The sequence below is a fragment of the Haemaphysalis longicornis genome, unplaced genomic scaffold, assembly GCF_048455015.1.
Source record: "Haemaphysalis longicornis isolate Haplotype H1 unplaced genomic scaffold, Haemaphysalis longicornis Haplotype H1 scaffold_10, whole genome shotgun sequence".
In the NCBI taxonomy this organism is placed as follows: Eukaryota; Metazoa; Arthropoda; class Arachnida; order Ixodida; family Ixodidae; genus Haemaphysalis; species Haemaphysalis longicornis.
This window is the reverse complement of record NW_027526204.1, coordinates 69,673,055-69,691,054: the sequence shown is the minus strand read 5'-3', so window position 1 is coordinate 69,691,054 and position 18,000 is coordinate 69,673,055. Positions and strand designations below refer to the sequence as shown.

The following is an 18,000-nucleotide window of genomic DNA, read 5'->3' as shown; positions in this document are numbered from 1 at the left end:
AACCAAAGTTAGGGCTTGGACAATACTGGCTTATATACTGTACAGATCTGCATATAACTGGATCAGAAAATAATCCCAGCTAATGTTTTAAAATGCCAAAATCAGGATATGGTTTCATCTGAGTCAGCCGCTGCAGTGGGTCAAAGGGTATGGTTGCATGCTGCCAAAGCCAAAGTATGCACGTTTGATTCCTGGCCGCGGGGCCCGCTTTTATAATGGAGGTGAAAAAAAAGTGAAAACACCCGTGTGTTCGACATACCAATGCACGTTAGAGATCCCCAGGGGTCAACATCAATCCGGAGCACTCCACTGCAGTGCACCTCATCAGCTGTGTAGCGTCAGCGTGTTAAACCCCACAATCAACCTTTTAAATGTCAAAATTAGGTAATGGTTTCATTTGTAAATAGCACAAGTGAAGATTGCAATGACAAGAAAATTGCAGTGTCCGTTTTGTTTTCCCCTTTAAATTGTATGGTATTAAAACACTGCATGCATCTTTTCACGCAGTTAGAAGATGCACGGCAAAATTGGTGTCCCAAGATGTATAGAAAACCTGGCCAAGTACGAAAAGCATGGAATTCAGTTCTTGCTAGTTTAAAAGCAAAGCCATAAAATTTCGTTGCATTGCCAGTGACACTGCTGTCACATGCAGGATCTCAACATTTAAGGCAAACTGGGCAATACCTCTTTGCATATGCTCAGTTTCACGGGATACATTTTATGCCATTGCAAGCAAAATGGTCTTGCTTCTGCCTCCGTCAACCATGGCTGTTGCCTTCATTATATCTGAACTTCTGCCTTGCAGCAGTTTCCGATGCTTCTTGCAGTTCACATGTTCTTTTCTTTTGGAGTTCTGATATTGTGTATAGTGTGGATGTTGCTTTCTGGCTATCGGGGGGGCTCGAGAAAATGAAAAAGCTTCCAGTTGGGACAGAGCTATTTTATCCCTCTTCTAGGCATTGCAACCTGTGCATTCAAAATCGTAATGAAAATTGCAGTTTTGGTGTATGTAAGTTGCGAATCGGCATTTAAGAGCATGTTTGCAAGACAAACAAAATCATTTCACTAAGGCAAAATAAAAAATTAGAGCTTGAGCAGATGATATTTTTTTTATTTTTTAGTTTACCAACCATTTGAGCTGGAAATGGACTCTTGTTGCACTTGGTGTCATTCAGCTGTTCAGTTTGAGTGCTATCCTAGGCATCGATATAAGCAAGTGCTATCCTAAGCACTTAGGTCATCTAATCTCTGGAGCCATTGCAGGGTGTTAAATGCTACGCATGCAATGCTCTGCACAAACATGAAGAGATAAGGGCACATAATCCAAAAGCCAGGTATATATGGTAATGGTTATATATATGGTACTATTTTCCTCGACATTGTGGGTAGATTTGCCCTCTTTATTAGTATATATAGTGCCAATTGTGCCTGACCTGGTCACTAATGCAGCCAGTTGTTTGGAAGCAACCTAGTGGTTTGCAGAAGGGTAGCAGTGGTGAAAAGAACAGCAGCAGATGTGGAACTTGGAGCACTCAACGAACGAACGTTTGACGTGCTTAGCAAGGCTTTTTCGTCTAGCTAGCATGGCATACCGGTATATGAGCTTGGTTAACAGACTTCACACTCACAGTCGTGAATTTTTTAGATGAGGCACCTACTTCTTTCGTGTTCAAAGCATTCACCGATGCTTTCCGTGGAGGCCTTCACTCTTTCATTTCTGTCCGGAAGCATCGGGACAGCCATAGTTATTGCTAGAGCCACTAGATAAGCAGGGCTACGAGAACTGCGCCAATTGCGCCATTTTGATACAATTTCATATTTTTGAGCCAAGCTACGCTAAAACCATGAAATTCATTTAAATTGCGCCCCACTGCACAAAAATGCCATACTAGGTGCATAATTTCTGTTTTGCGAACTTTAGCGGGAAATAAACGACGTGTTGGCAACATACCTGAGGTTCATACATTATCGAATCCAGTGGCGGAGACAGCACCTTTTATACGCAGTCCATAGCTTATGCCATCTATGCCTCTAGTTAACTTGCAAGCAGACCACGAAGGGACTTTAGTTCACTGTAGTGCCGTAGCTATGCCAAAACTAAAGTCACTTTAAAGTGTATGAAGGGACTTCAGCGCAGACAAGCGCTTAGCCTGCCACCGGTATATCCGATTAAAACATTCGCCATTGTATGTTGTTATTGCACTATGAGGTAAAGCACGAAAGGTCGTTAATACATGTCCATTTTGAATATACTGACAGCTGGAATGCAGAGACTGGTTGACTAATGATTTTGACCAGCGCAGGGGCAGTGACCCTAGGTTAAGAATGGAAAAAGGGCAGAGACGTTATAGCGGCCAGCTACAAGCGCAACCGTCAACAACCCAATCTTGATAACCATCTTACGCTGTCTGCTCGGAAGCGTGTGTGGCATAACGCTGTTGGCACCGCTGTAAACCACTGAACGCGTTTATTAGGCCACAACCCAAGTGTGGTGGTCGCTGCTGCCTCCACGGGCAGGACTGCCAAAGTGCACCGCGGAGGCAAGGAGTGTGCACCACTTGCAGTGACGAAAGCAGCTCATCGTATCCATGCAGGCGATCGCGAGCAGAGCGGTTGCAGATTATTTTATGGCAAATGCACTGGTCTGGACATGCAGCCCGAGCCTATGCTTTGACAGTGTGAGCTTAGTAGGCGATGCACTGCACAAAACTAACGAATGTTCGGTAGCCTTCAGGCGACTCTTTTTTTCAATAGCTTGGAGAACTAAAAGAATGTCAAAGGCAAAGTATTGATTTGACACCAATGACGTCTGCATAAGTCATTTATCTGCTGCTGCTTAGCTTCTGGTGGTATTGAAGAACGGTTTGTCGTATTTGCTTTTAGTGTAGCCATGTGCTGCTTAGTAGGAAAAGCTATTTGCTATACAGTTAGGTTGGACTGGTTATTAATGAGGGCACTTCGGAGTACAAATAAAGAGATCATTTGCGGTTTTTACAACATTCTCTTTCGTTTCCTTTCTTTCTTGATCTTGTAAACAGTTTAAGCATATTAGATAAACCTGCTTTGTAGGTTGGCACAAATACACCATGCCTTGCAGTTTTCTGGAGCATTCATTGTTAACTTTTGCAGGACCTTGACAACTGAAGCTAAAGCTTGTCTGCACTGATGTTAAATTGTTTGCACTTCTTTTGTAATAAACTGCTCCAAGTTTGTGTTTGGTGCTCCAAAACAAAGGTATCTTTGTAGCATACCTGCTCCAAATTTGGAATTTCCTGCTCCTAAACCAAGATTTGGGTGCTCCAAAAATTGTTCGGAACCGTGTTTGGGCTGTTGCACCCCTGGATGAGCTTTCAGAGTATTGGCACTTTTTCTCTTTCATTGTTTCGTGCATCCGGCAGTTGCTGTTGGTCAACCCATGGCATATGACATTTGTTTATGCCAGGGCACCCATGGGCACTGACATTTTAATGCCACTATGTTGTGGCTGTAGAAGTTCGTCGATTATTTGTGATTTTTGGAGCACACTGCAGCTTAATGACATGTTGAAAGTCTGTTTTTAAGCCCCAGAGTAGGAATGCTGGGATACTCTGTACTGGGATCTTTCAACCAGCTGGGAGGTAGCAAAATGCCTGCATCACTTTCTACTGGGAAAGAACGAGCTGCTGCTGCGGAATAATCCGTATATCGTGCAGGTGTAGCTCCGAGTGTGGGAAAAGTGTGTTTTACGCCAGCTTGGCGCGTCTATGTGTGAGAACAGAATGGGAGATAATGTGATCACCAGACAAGGTGGCATGAAGGCTCCCACTTGAGCGATGCCTAGCCGGGTAGCCACACTTGGATTATATTTGAAACGGTGCTTGTCGCTGCTTTTCTTGCGGCCGGCGTCATGGGGTTTGGATGTCCTTCGCAGGCGGGCACACCAGATGCTGGAGCAACGAAAAGCATTTCTCATTTTGTCGGCGACAACTAATAAAAGTGAAAGCCAGGCTCTTTGGTCAAAGCAACATTCTCGGGGGCATGGAGGAAAATAAGTTAGATGTTTCCACTTCAGAAGAGTGAAGCCTATTCACAAAGTAAAATCAGTCAGTGTTATCATGGCAGAGTCACGGGGCCATTGACCCTGCCGTGTGAGCGTGCACCAACTCAAACCAAACAAATGCTGGCATGAAGCTACAAGAAAAAAGTTAGTGACATCTACAATTAGTTCTTAAGATGTAAGATGCGACAGTGTTACTTGCCGGAAGCACGTTTTGGGACAGAATTGCTGCACTTACGAATTCTGCTTTCCACGCCGTGATGATCAGCCAAAAGAGCGAGACTGTCCTCAACAGTTTTAAATTGCCCTTGTACAGGGAAGTCAGACGTCAGGCATAGGTACACTTGGGTGGCTTTCAATATGGGAGTGGGAGATTTAGGCTCCTTGGTGTTGGTCAGCTTCAGCGAGAAGGCGACACTGTCACTGGTTCAAAGTGCCAATTCCCTCATGGCGGGGCCGGTCTGAACGTGTTTTTTTTGCTTAGAGAGGGATAGAAAGAATATTTTTGTTCGATAAGAAGTAGCTGATTATGTACCGAGGGAGACCCAAAGTCCATAGCCCTAGCTGCAGCAGCTCGTTCCCTTCCCTCTCAATCAGCTCACGCTAATCTCAAGGTGGCGAGCTTGTCAAAGCTGCTTGCCATTTCTCCACAGAAATGGAATATGTAACATTGAACATATCTTTCGGCACTGTTAGGTTGCATGTGAGAGGGCACCGGTTCTTTGCATTTAGCGCAGTTTTCACTTGACATCTTATGTTTATTACAAAAGAACTTCACCTTCATAGATTTGCGAATACAGTAGAACCCCGATAATACAACTTTCAAGGGACGGCAAGAAAGCGTCGTATGACGGGGGTGTTGTACAACCGGAGTGCGGGCAATGCCTGCCTAGTAGACGGTCTCATGCGAGAGGTAGGCTAAGAACTTATTTAAATTACTATATTTAGCGCGTGCTCACGTGATTTGCAAACCTTTAGATGAAATCCAAAGTTAAAAAAAAAGCAACGCCTATGTTGTGCCGCCTTCCCCTTTATGGCGTCCAGCTAGCCCGCCAGCCAAGTGCCGTGTGCTACGCCATATAAGGCTGGCCTGGTCGAGCAAATTGAGAGGCCATTGTCAAGCGAAACGAACGATACTACGAGGCGGAGATGAACAAAAAAAACGGCATTACCGTACATGGTGGAGACACCCTTTGAATGGTCCCGTGCCGTCGCTATTGAGTCATAGTGCTCAACACTTAGCTGCTTTTGTTTCCCCCAAGACCCAGCAACGCGAAATAGATAAGATAATTCACCCTTCGCGAGTAAACCGTGTTGCAGCGAAAATTATAGCGTGGTTTAGCTACAGTTACTTGCTGCGGTGGCCAGCGAGTGACCCGAAATGGCGGGTACGTGTCGCCAGCCATCACCTTTGGTATTTGCTTCACACTTGCAGCGGACGCGTGTGAATTGAAGCACTCTAGCAAAGAAGAGTGGAGTGACAATGCAGATTTCAAAGACACTGATAACCAGAGAGCAGAGATATAGGGAGAAAGAGCGTCATGAAAGAAAGAAACATGGATTGAGCTGGCAGATGAAGAAGCTGTTTGCCCATTGCCTTGGGGTTGCCTCGTATGTGTTCTCGCATTCATCAGCGGCTCAACGGGAGCTTCGAATTCATTGTCCACCTGCCACGTGTACTTCGACTTCTCACGGTTGGCGCGTTGGCGTACTGCTGCCACGTGAGGCCGTCGCAGGTGAACTCCCGTTCACGAGTACTGGCCTGCTTGCTCGCGTCTGTTCAGTAAATGGTCTGGTCCGCCTGTGGACGTTTGTATATCAAGCAGGGCAAAACGGGGGTTAAGAATAAAGAAGGTCAGGACGAGGTAGCGAAGTGCGCCAGGGTCTGTCGTATGAAGCAGACTGCTTGCACCCGAGCGTCATACCATTGGGGTTTTCAATGCATTGTTTCTGTGGAGAGTTTGCCGGTACCGTGGTGACCCGTCATTAGAAGCGGATCTTCGTAAGTCTGGGGGACGTGACCCGCCGCGGTGGCTCAGTGGCTAAGGCGTTGCGCTGCTGAGCACGAGGTCGCGGGTTCGATTCCCGGCCACGGCGGCCGCTTTTCTGATGCAGGCGAAAAGCAAAAACGCCCGTGTGTTCGAGATTTCGGCGCATGTTAAAGATCCCCAGGTGGTCAAAATTAATCCGGAGCCCTCCACTACGGCGCGCCTCATCGCCTGCGTTGTGTCGGCGCGTTAAACCCCACGATCAATCAATCAATCAGTCTGGGGGACGTATCAGCGGGGTTTCACTGTATATTGATTAGTTTGTACCGTGCGCAGAGTTTGCGAATTTTCAGCCGAGAACCCCTTGTGGCATGCGAAGGATCGTGATCCCAGGGAGGAGAGTGCAACATTCATGGCCGCAAGGAGCACGGTATGCGAGTTTGCGTGCTTTTTGACTGCTGCCTTGATCCCGTCTAGTCCCTCTTGTTGGATATCCATGTAATTTAACTTCATTGTGGATGGGAGAATCTTTACGATGTGTTTAAGTGTTCTATCTGTAACGATGTTTCTGGTGCTGCAATGAATCTCTATGGGTTTTTATGCTCTTATTTGGTAGTTTCACTAGTTGGATTACAAGAGGATGGCTCCAATACTGCTTCTTTCGTTTCTGTGTGTGGGAGAAGATCATGCAGTCACAAAGATTGCCTGGGTTGCTGACTACAACGATTGTTGCCTCAGTAATTTCGTATATTCTAGCACTGGTGTATTTTGTATTTGGATGATTCTGGTACTTTAATTGGAGTTTGATCCTGGCTTCTCGATTGTCCTTGTGTAGATTTGGATCAAATGATTTGGTAGGGGAAAGTTTTGATCTGGAGTCGCTGCATCGGTGCAATTTTCATCATGACGTCCAGTTTTTTCTTCTGGAGGGGGAAAGGAGGGGCAGCCTATCTTGCATAGGATATCCTGTCCTAATTTATTTCAGAGTCACTTCTTTGCACTGGGAGACTGGCTTTCCTTATGCTTTGAAAGGTGCTATAAAGACCCATGCACTTTAAGGAACTTTTCGGTGGTCGTGTGTCATGTGAACTGATGGTGAGGTTGTCTCAACCAGCTCAGAGAGATCGACGCCAGAAAGCCATTGACGTGTTAACAAAACCCACATTTAATACACACTCGAAAAAACCCTCAAGCAAACCACTTAATAAATCGATTGCACTCAACCAGTAAACACTCAAATTCCTAACTTTTTTAAAAATCCCACAGTACAATTCAAATCGAAATTCAAAAGTCCCTGCAATAAAGTCCTACACCATTAGTTCAAATCCACTCAAACAATCACCTTCTAGGTAGCCTCTACCACCACAACGTCCTAGTCGTGTCCTACGACTGCATCCCTATTGGACTGGCCTACCCTGGTCTTCAGTGTTGACGTGTCGCACCCTTGCGTGGCCGCGTCCTGGTGCTAGCCGTCCTCGTCTTGCTTCGATGCCGGCATTCGATGCACTCGGTTGTTCCTTGGACGGCGTGAGCTCCGTGCGTCCTGACGTTTCCTCTGTGGCTACTGCCTGGTAGCCGCTGCTGCTGGAGGTCCCAGGTAGGCTCGGCACGAACATAGCCTTTCGGGGCCGTCGAAGCGATGGTCGACGGAGCGTGGACGTTGGCTGCAGGTGCCCGACCGCTGCCGCTAGGGCCATGAAGACACAGGTGCGTGGTGCGCCTAGGATGCCGGAGCTGATGCGAAGTCGGCCCGCTCCTGCTCAGGCTTGGTAAGCATAGTCGTTAGCCTGGCCACGTCCCCCTGGCTCGTTCCTTGAAGCTCACGTGCTCCTGCCGCCTCCTGGTTTCTTGCCTCCCAATTTCTGTCCTCTCCCTTCTCTTTGTGCGCCCCGCTTTTAACTCCTCTGAGCATTCGTGGTGCACTATCATTGGCTCCTGGCCTTTCCATGTCCATATATGATCATGCCACAGGTCTCCTGCACGGCGTTCTCGAATTGGCTGACCAGCGCGCTGCCATATTTGACCATGATGCCTCGGGGTTTAGGCGCTGGCGTTCGCTCATTGGTGCACTCCTGGCACACACTTCAAATGGCCATTTCCTTGTTCTTTTTTTTTCCTTTTCAAGGGGTTTTGATGCATCCCCTCTCTGGGGGTGCCCTTGACACATGGCATAGTGAAAATCGGAAAACTGAGTGCTGCATTATGTGCTAGCCTGGGTAAAGAGTTTATTTCGTGTTCTTACAGTATCCGTACAATATCCCTACAAAAAGCTGTACAATATCCGGCTCATAATCAGTGCCCGCATGAGTCTCATCATGTCTTCTTTCACTCTTGCTTTTCCAATGGTTGGACTTTTTACATTGTGGCTTAATATGTTAAAGATTTTTTGCAGTTTGGTACTGTGAGAACGGCTCTGCAACTTGTCATTAGGCCCATGTCGAGTATTCCTGCATGAGGGTTCTTCGGGATGACATACTTAATATATTCTTGGGGGAGTTCTTAACCTAGCCTTGTGGGGCATCACTTGTTTGCCCCAGACACCCGCAAGGGTGGCAGAGCAAGGCAAAATCGAAAAGTAACTTAAAATAGGCTGTAATTACATGCTATATACTGTTTTTTTCTTACTTGTCAACATGATTTTGTGTCTGCTCATAATCTAGTCCTTCCTTGGTTTCTGCGACACTGACGATAATCGCCTGCCCCCTTTTTAAAAGGTAGGTGGCACAATTTGTGCGGCATTAGTTTCGATGGGAGAGCCACCTTGACATGGTGGCATCAATTGCGGCATGGCTGGCGACGTTATACCCTGAGCAGTCTGCCACGTTACCACTGAAAGAACGTAGAAGATCACTGCACTGGCGCGGCGCGTGCTGCATTCACGCATTTTTTCAATTCATCTCGGCCATACTTTCGTTGCCCTTCTTACCACATTTCAGTTGCTGCTGCGCATATTCCAGATTCAGGTTCACCTTTGGATCTGCCTGCCTTGGCGTATCTTCTGCTTGGCAGCGATGACATACTGATGCGGATGCTTGATGAGCACGGCTGATAGTGGACGGCTGCTAGCAGGCATGGGAAGGTCAAAAAATGAGCCTAATAACGCCATTGTGTTAAAAAGTATCGTGGGTCACTTGCTAGGGCTTACTCCAGCAGCTTGCGAAAGAGAAACGAGGGAGCTGCGTGATGTCAATGGAGGGGGGCTTGCGAAGATTGGTTGCATGACATCATGCCGTCTCGTAAAATATTTTCCTTTATGCTCAGGAGTCGGCCATGGCGAGTGATGCAAACGCTACTGTAGCCAGCCTGAAAGTGCCTGGCAGCAAGTGTTTACACTCTAGAGGGCACCGGTGCCTCGCTCCGGTTTGACACAATGTCTGTCGCCAAAAAATGGAAGGGAAGCAGGAGAGAAATGCTAGCTTTCTTTACAGATATCTCAAAGTAATAGATCATCGGTCATCGAACAAAACCTAAGAGTGCTATGAAGTGTATGATCTTTTAAAAGTATAACAAAATTTCGTTCATCCTTTAGTGTCATTTTAATAATAGTAATTCCATTCATGTATTTACTACAACATTCTTGTGCTGATTATTTCTTTGTGTGTGTCCTTTTGGTGACCAAATGGCAGAACTGAGGCATTTATTTCAAATGGGAATAAATAATGCAGGGCTATTACCTTTTCCGGCGAAGGCATATATATTAATCGTGATGATGACCACTCAAAATTTCATTCACTCTAATTACTGGCAAGGCGGCTTTGACTTGTTTTTGATGTCAATTGGAGGGTGGAGGTCAGATTGTCGGCAGAATTCGTCTACTCCAGCATGTTTCCCGCCTTGTGATTATGGCAAAACCTAAAGCCAATGAGCCAGGTTACCTAGTGGTTTTAGCAAAATTCTCGCCATGAAGGCAGTTATGTAGAGGGCAAGCTGTTTAAAAAAAATCTTTTTGTAACACGAAGAAGCAAGACAAAGATAAGAAGCGTACTTTTTATACAACCCCACAAAATTTGACTAGCTTTTGTGCCTTCTGCTATTTGAACTGTTGTATAGGGCTTTTCAACGAAACAAGGCATTGTGCGGCTGTGACGTTCGCATTCCATTTGAGAAGTATGCACAAAGGCCGGCCTTTTCCATCGGTGTAGTTGTTTATCCACTTTCCATTTGGTGGACAGTCGCTGAAAGTACAGGCTTGGTGGCGCACCTTACCTGAAGTCGCTAGTAAAAGACGGAGTCGGGGTAAGTAAGACAATCAAAAAACTTGACACAAAAATAAACTATATTTTCAATATCTACTGGAAGATTTTTTCACTAGCTGCAATTTTATGTGTTTCTTGGTAAACCGGTTTAATCAGATTGGATTAATTATGTGATGTTCCCTTTTTTATTGAGACCACTAGACTTTTTATTGAGACCACGAAGACCACTAAGGCACTGTAGTTGTTCATTTAGTTGTACATTTTCAGTTACACCTATGATGTGTTTGTACTTCATTGTGAATTGGGGTTGTTTAAGGAGGGCCTATTCCTAAGCCCTGACTCAGTGGAAGTACTCAAGCAGACCCCGTTTTGCGCCACACGTTTTGGAGGCCAGTTTTTCTGTATGGAGCAATGAGCTAGTTTGTGCATTATGTAGACATACCTACTGAATTTATCGTGCTCCTCTCGTGCGAAATTGTGCATGCATAAACTCTTTCAGTCTTAGACTGCACCAGAATGGATGCTTTTGTTTGTCGTGAGATCAAATAGCATTTTGCCAGGTTTTGTTTGAGTAAAACACGAAATTTGGCAAACTCCCTCGAGAACAAATTTCGTGAATATTGAACAAATGATATATTTGTTTTTCGCCATAGATGTGTCTTGTTTACTTGAGAAGTTTTTTATTGGCGTACTTTTTGCATCGTATATGAAGCTCATTTTGTGCCTACTTTTGTTTTGTAAATGTGCAAAATACTGGACTTGCAACATTATTTATACGCTTATGATATATTGGTGTGCGTTTTTTAGCTTCTCGGTCAGTGAGGAAGTTCCAAACAAATTGCGCAGGGAAACGTTGGAATACTAGATTTTGCATACACCTTACGCCAGTGTTTACATGAACACTACTATTACAGTCAGCTCCTGTTAATACAAGCACCATGGTGACTGCAAGAAACTTTGAACTAATTGAATTTACAATTAAACAAGCATAAGAGCAGGACTGTCATTAGCTCAGAATAAGTCTGCCTTCTCGATTTCATTCAGGATCTTGACTTTCCAGAACCTTCCTGCCAGAATCTTCAGAATCTTGCCAAGTCAAACGTATGACACATGTTGCCATAACTTATCACTACAGTCGAAGCCTGAAGCGTCCACACAAATCACTCACACAATATATTTCTACAAACCGTGGTGAAAATCGTCATTATAAACAGTGGATAAAATCATACATGGAAGATAATTACAATCTCGTATTCATCTCAGATAAAATGAATCGCGCAATGTGTCACCTTTAAAGGAAAGATAATAATTTGCTTTAAGATTGCGATCCCGCTTTAGGATATGTAGAATGGCACTTGGATATACTTCTCCCCTTCGATTCCAGTTTTTGAATGATAGATATTACGAAAAAATTTGCCATTTAAGTTTACTTTTACTTTCCCACATGCTAAGTTGACAGTGCCAATTACGTAATACAAATCGCACCGCCCTATTCCATATATTTTCGAGCGTATCAACCAGCTCTTCATTGTAGGGACCACAACAGACTCATGCGTACTCCTACATTGAGCGCACATGAGTGAAATATGGTTGTTCTTTTAAGTAAAATAGAGGTTCACTGAATTTTTGTCTCAGAAAGACAAAAACACGTGCAGCCGAATACTTTTATGTTGTGAACGTGCCTTTTTAACCTCTAATCTCTCGTTAAATACACTCCTAGTTATTTATATTTCCTGGCCGTTCTTACAGCAGCGTAATTTACGGTAGACGTATTCAATTGGCGTATTCAAAGAAGGTTTTCTTGTAAAGGTGATGTTAACACTTTTTAACACACAACAACTTTTCTGAATCAGCACACCAGGATCGTATTAAATTCGAATCATGCTGCAGGTATTCGCAATCACGTTCATTCGCTGAGGTTCTGTAAACTACACAGTCATTCGCGACCATTTTAACCAACATTGAGGCCAATAGTAATATCATTTATGTATAGTAATATCATTTATGTATTTATTTATGTGAAAGAGGGCCCGCAACTGAGTCTTGGGGAGTTCCTAAGGTCATGGGAACATATTCGGATGAACAACCATTGAGGTTGACTGACTGCCGTCTTAGAGAGATATACTGGGCTATCCATGCAATAACAGATTCATTCAGTTTATAGACCGCAATGTACTAACAAGAAGTTCATAGAGAACACCGTCAAATGCTTTTTTGCAGTCCAAGAAAATACAGTCACCTACTTTAAGCTTTATCACCAGCCTATCTACGCCCACTGCAGGGCAAAGGCCTCTCCCATTAATCTCCAATTACCCCGGTCCTGTGCTATCTGCGACCAATTTGTCCCCGCAACTTCTTGATCTCATCTGCCCATCTAACTTTCTGCCGCCCCCTGCAACGCTTGCCTTCTCTAGGGATCCACTCTGTTACCCTTAATGACACCGTTATCTTGCCTTCGAATTACATGCCCTGCCCACGTCCATTTCTAATTCTTAATATCTACTAATATGTCCTTAAAACGCGTTTCTTCCCGGACCCACTTCGCTTCTCGTCCCTTAATGTTACAGCTATCATCTTCTGCTCCATTGCCGGCTGAGTCGTTCTCAATTTAGGTTGAACCCTCTTAGTGAGATTCCAAGTTTCTGCCCTGTAGGTGAGTGCCGGTAAGACGCAGCTGTCATGCACTTTCTTCTTCAGGGATAATGGTAGGCTCCCATTCATTATCTGAGAATGTCTGCCACTCTGAGAATGTCTGTACTCCACCCCATTCTTATCCTTCTAATTATCTCTGCCTCATGGTTGGGATCCGGGGTCACAACTTGGCCTATGCAGATATATTCGCTTAGCACTTCCGCTGCCTCGCCACCTATCTCAAACCGCTGTGCTGTCCCGGGGTTATTGATCATTACTTTGGTTTTCTGCGTATTAATTTTCAGGCCCACGGTTCTACTCTGTTTGTCCAGTGCAGAAAGCATGCTTTGCAAATCGTCCCCCGAGTTACTTAGCTAGGCAACGTTATCAGCAAATCTGAGGTTACTGAGGTATTCTCCATTAACCCTTACTTCCACCTGCTCCGTATCCAACGTTCTGAATACTTGTAAACATGTTGTGAATAACATTGGAGAGATTGTGTCTCCTTGTCTGACGCCCTTCCTTATAGGTATTTTACTGCTCTCCTTATGGAGGATGATGATAGCTGTGGACCCATTGTAGATATCCTCTAGTATTACATAATGCTCACCCATAGGCGTGCGCACAGGGGGTCAGGGGGGGCGGCCGCCCCCCCCTAATCATCTGAAGGGGGCGCCAAATTTGCCCCATGCCTTGCCGATGTAACACATAAAAGTAAAATTTCTGCTCAGAAATATTTTGTGTGTGTTGCAATTCCATCACATTGAAATAAAAATTTTATAACCATCCCTCTTTGCACTGCGTTCGCACCGCAAGGCCTTCAGTGAGAAGAGGTCGGGAGTTGCTCTGGGGGGGGGGGGCGCAGCGGTAAGACTTTGCCCCCCCAAATTGAGAACTCTGCGCACGCCTATGTGCTCACCTACCCCTGGTTTCGTAATGCCTGAATGACTGCTGAGGTGTAGACCGAGTCAAATGCTTTCTCATAACCTATGAAGGCTATATATAGGGGTACAGTATACTCGGCGCACTTCTCTATCACCTGATTGATCGTGTGAATATGGTCCATTGTTGAATAGCCTTTACGGAACCCTGCTTGTTCTTTGAGTTGACTGAAATCTAAGGTTGCGAAAATTCTGTTAGCGATTACCTTGGTAATTACCTTGTAGACGACTGACAGTAAGCTGATCCGCCTGTAATTTTTCAAGTCCTTCATTTCACCTTTCTTATAGATTGGGATGATGTTCGCGTTCTACCAAGATTTAAGGCCAGTTATTTTCGGTGAACCACCGCCATCTCAGGTCGGAAATCTCTGCCTGGTCGATGTCTCCAATACTCTCCATTTTTGGAGGGGACGAATAATATCGAGCTGATGCGTCGACGAAGCCAGCAGGGGAGGCGGGGTAGCGGCTATGACTGGCCAGGCCTAGCTCGCCCGTCGGTGTCTTCTTGTGGCAATAAATAGAATTCCGATGGCCTAAAAGGTTATCTGGTAATGTCCAGCGAGTCCTTGCACCTTGCCCATTAACTTATAACTACTCATTACTGTTTGACAAACGAAGTTCATTTAAAACGTGGAAGCTCCGAGCGGATTAAACGCATCTGCATCGTTCAGATCCATAACGGCTTTTTCTTCACCCAGGGAAAAACCGGTCCTACACGGCCCGGTCTCCTTCAAACAAATTGTGCATGAGCTCTTGCGCTCAGACGCATGCAGTTATTCAGCTGTACGCCGCCTACTGAAAGAATGACGTATAACTTGAGATCTTACGTCGGCTGGTCTCCTCCTGAACACCGGTTGCCAAATATTCTGTGGCCGTTCGCTTCCCGTAATTCGGCCGAGTACTGCTAATCGAATGAAAAACGTACATTCTTGGGCCGTACGTCGGCCGGTCACCACCATAGCACTGGTTTTCGAAGACAACAAATATTCTGCCACCGGACGCGTGGTTCATCATTAAAAGAGCGAATGCGCGGCAGCCACACTCCAGCCAGTCTTCTTTCGAACACCAACTGCCACAAGAATACGAATATGCTATGGCCGGTCGCTTGCCGTGCTTTGGCTGAACATCGCTTCCCAAACAAAAAACATGCCCAAAGGCCGTACTTCGGCTGTTCTCTTTCTGAACATCGGCAGCCGAAACTGAACTTAATATCTGGCAACCGGGTACCTGCTGTTGTGTGTCTGAATACGGGCGGCCGGAGAAATGCCGAATGTTGGCTGTAAATGTATGATCAGTGGCTGCCAGAACCTGCATGCTCGCTGGATATGCCAGAAAGCGGCCATAGACGGGCCAGTCATGGAACACACTTTCTGTGCCGCCTGGGAATTAAGGATCTGAAAACACAGATTTGTGCACTTGTGCGAGTCTCCACTAGCCTGCTGCTTTATCAATTGTTCACCGCCTCAGTTCCAATGGCACCAACGCAGTACAGAGCAAGACACTGTTTTAGCACCTAAATTTCTAAAATTTATTCAAGAAATGATGGTCACCTCAATGCTTTTTTTAAGTTACTTCCAAAAAAACTGATGGAATGAGTTTCAAATTCAAAATATTGAGAAATTTTTAAAGTGAATTGCAAGTAAAAGGCCGAAAGCAGCACATTACTTCAAATGAATGGAAAATTCCAAATATTTGGTTTCGAATTATTTAGAGCTGACTGAATTGAAAATGAAAATTCATGTGGTTGGTGGATCACATTGCGTCTAGTTTGTTTTTGCAATAATTTTGTACAGTTTTGCAATAGTTTTGTGCAATCGTCTATCTTATTCTCCCACTTAGGTTTTTTCTCAACGACAATGGCGAAGTGGAGATCACAGGGAAGCTATATTCCAGCCAGTCATGCCAACAATGCAACCAACATACTACTCTCGTGAAAGTGTGTAGCAGTTACTTGCCCTCCATATGCAGTGTTTGTGAAAAAGCTTTTCGTAAAAAGCACAACCTGGACATCCATATGAGAGTCCACTCTGGTGAGAGGCCTTATGTGTGTAGGATTTGTCACAAGACCTTTGCTTACAAAAGCACCATGGTCAGTCATGAAAGATTGCACTCTGGTGAGAGGCCCTGGATATGTAGCATCTGTCAGAAAAGCTTTGCTAAAAAATCCAACCTGGTTCGGCATGAAAGCGTGCACTGTATCGAGTGAGAGGTCTTGCATATGTAGCATCTATCAGAAAAGCTTTACTAACTAAAGTGACCTAGTTAGCCATGAAAGATTGCACTCTGGTGAAATGCCTTATGTCTGTAGCTTTTGTCAAAAAACCTTTGCTAACAAAAACCAGCTGGTGTTTTGAAAGAGTTGCTCTGTGACTGGTATAAAGAAACTAATGCTATGCACGTGTCTTGGACTCTCACCCACGGTTTTTCTGTTGTGCCTGTGTGGTTTATGGGCCGTTTTGCTAAAATTCAGTGCTACCCTCAATGTTATCTCGTGCTGTATTTGATCACATGTGAGCCTGCTGAGATGTTTTGGGTTTATAAATAGATGTTTTAGAGAGACGAGGCTGGATTTTTGTTGCTGCACAATAAAACTATTACTAATTTCAGTTACATGCACTTCAATGCATCGTTTAGGGTACTCTTGTCTGGATGATTGCCTGAAGTTAGGTATCTGGTTATGAAAAGCATCCTCATGTGCTGAAGGGTGTTGTTATCGCCCTCTACGGTCTTTGTTTTGGCACAGTGGTGACTGATCCTGAGTGTGAAAGAGCGAGCCAGCAACAAAAGCAAAATTGGGCTGTGAATGAACTTCTGCTATACTAAAATATTTCAGGTTGTATATGTAAAATAGAAATCTTTGGTTTCCAACATGCCCTTTAACAGCATTTTATACGGTCCTTGATAGCATGCAAGTGGTAGTCAGAACATGCATATATCACTTAGTTTTGTTATTTTTGGTAGCCCATCATCATCAGTGAAATAAACAATGTGGCTGTATGAAACAATTACAGCATGCACTTTCAGTGCACTATCTTGCACCATCTTTTTGTAGCAAAAAAACCTAATGTCCTTGCTCTTGGTTTGCATCACCGATTTGCCTTTAACTGTTATTGCTCTCTTCATGAGTTCTCTTGTTCTCTTTTTTCTTCTGTGTTAACTGTATTAATTGTACTCGTGTATATTAACTGCTTTCATCTGTCAATTGTATATGCTTCTTCCCCCCACTGTAATGACAAACTGGCCGCGGCGGCCGCTTTTCTGATGGAGGCGAAAAGCAAAAACGCCCGTGTGTACGAGATTTCGGCGCACGTTAAAGATCCCCAGGTGGTCAAAATTAATCCGGAGCCCTCCACTACGGCGCGCCTCATCGCCTGCGTTGCGTCGGCGCGTTAAACACTACAATCAATCAAATCAATAATGCCAAACTGGCGCTGTGGGTACTGTGATAAATAAATAAATGTTCCTTTGTTGCTGCCGAATATGAAATCAAATGCCTAACCTCCCCACACGTATAGTGCATGATATTGATCACAGCTGAGCAGCGTTTTTGTTCAGTAAATACTGCTGGTCATCTGTTGCCACTGAAAACTACAGTTTGTTTCTGGTTTGGAAAGAGGGAAGCTTCACCTTGAGTCGAGTAGTTTTGGAAGTTAATAAAAAGTTTAGTATAATGGTACATCACATTTTACAGCCTTTCATTAATTTCAAAGAAACAAAATGGTAAAGAATCAAGGAAGAAGCTGTTACCGTAAAGTACTTTTCAACCTAAAGTTGTAGCAATTAAATGTTTAATCATTTTATTGTAAAATATATGTGTAGCGTAAATTTGTAAAAAATACCAAGAAAACGTGGCACAATGCCAAGCATATGTGTAGTGATTTTGATGTACCTGCTGCCGGCAGACGGCAAAGATTGACTGTAGTTGCTTCAATCGGCCCAGTTTCATCTGCTGAGCATGCTCTGCAGTGGTGTGCGTGCTTCCCATGTAGCTCTGACCATGTCTAGGGAAGGTCTAGAAGCACAGTTCTTTGCGTTTTATTGAAGAAACCCTGTCACTTCTACCATCAAATATTTGGGACGCATTCTATTTCTATTTCTTTATAAATTTCGTGTAGTAAGAATTCATAAAATATGTTTATTATCTACGGAGCTATAGACTGTTTCCAGCTAGCAGTTACGCCTGCATTAGCCAGATGGTGCTTGCGTAG

The 18,000-nt window shown here is 44.5% G+C and overlaps 1 protein-coding gene across 7 annotated transcripts in view; it reads left to right on the top strand.

Moving 5' to 3' along the window:
* LOC144158709 (uncharacterized) overlaps positions 1–17,468 on the top strand; it is a 41,864-nt gene extending 24,396 nt beyond the window's left edge. Inside the window, exons 8-9 of one of the 7 annotated variants that reach the window (XR_013320169.1) lie at positions 508–561; positions 15,632–15,697. Coding sequence is in view for 5 of the 7 variants with exons in the window: in XM_077689777.1 (XP_077545903.1) it covers positions 15,632–15,998 (367 nt within the window). In the remaining 2 variants the exon portion in view is untranslated. Of the gene's footprint in view, positions 1–507; positions 5,174–7,373; positions 8,211–15,631 lie in introns of those variants that run through there. The other 6 variants (XR_013320170.1, XM_077689777.1, XM_077689776.1 and 3 more) reach the window with 6 other exon arrangements.
* The last annotated feature ends 532 nt before the right edge of the window (positions 17,469–18,000 follow it).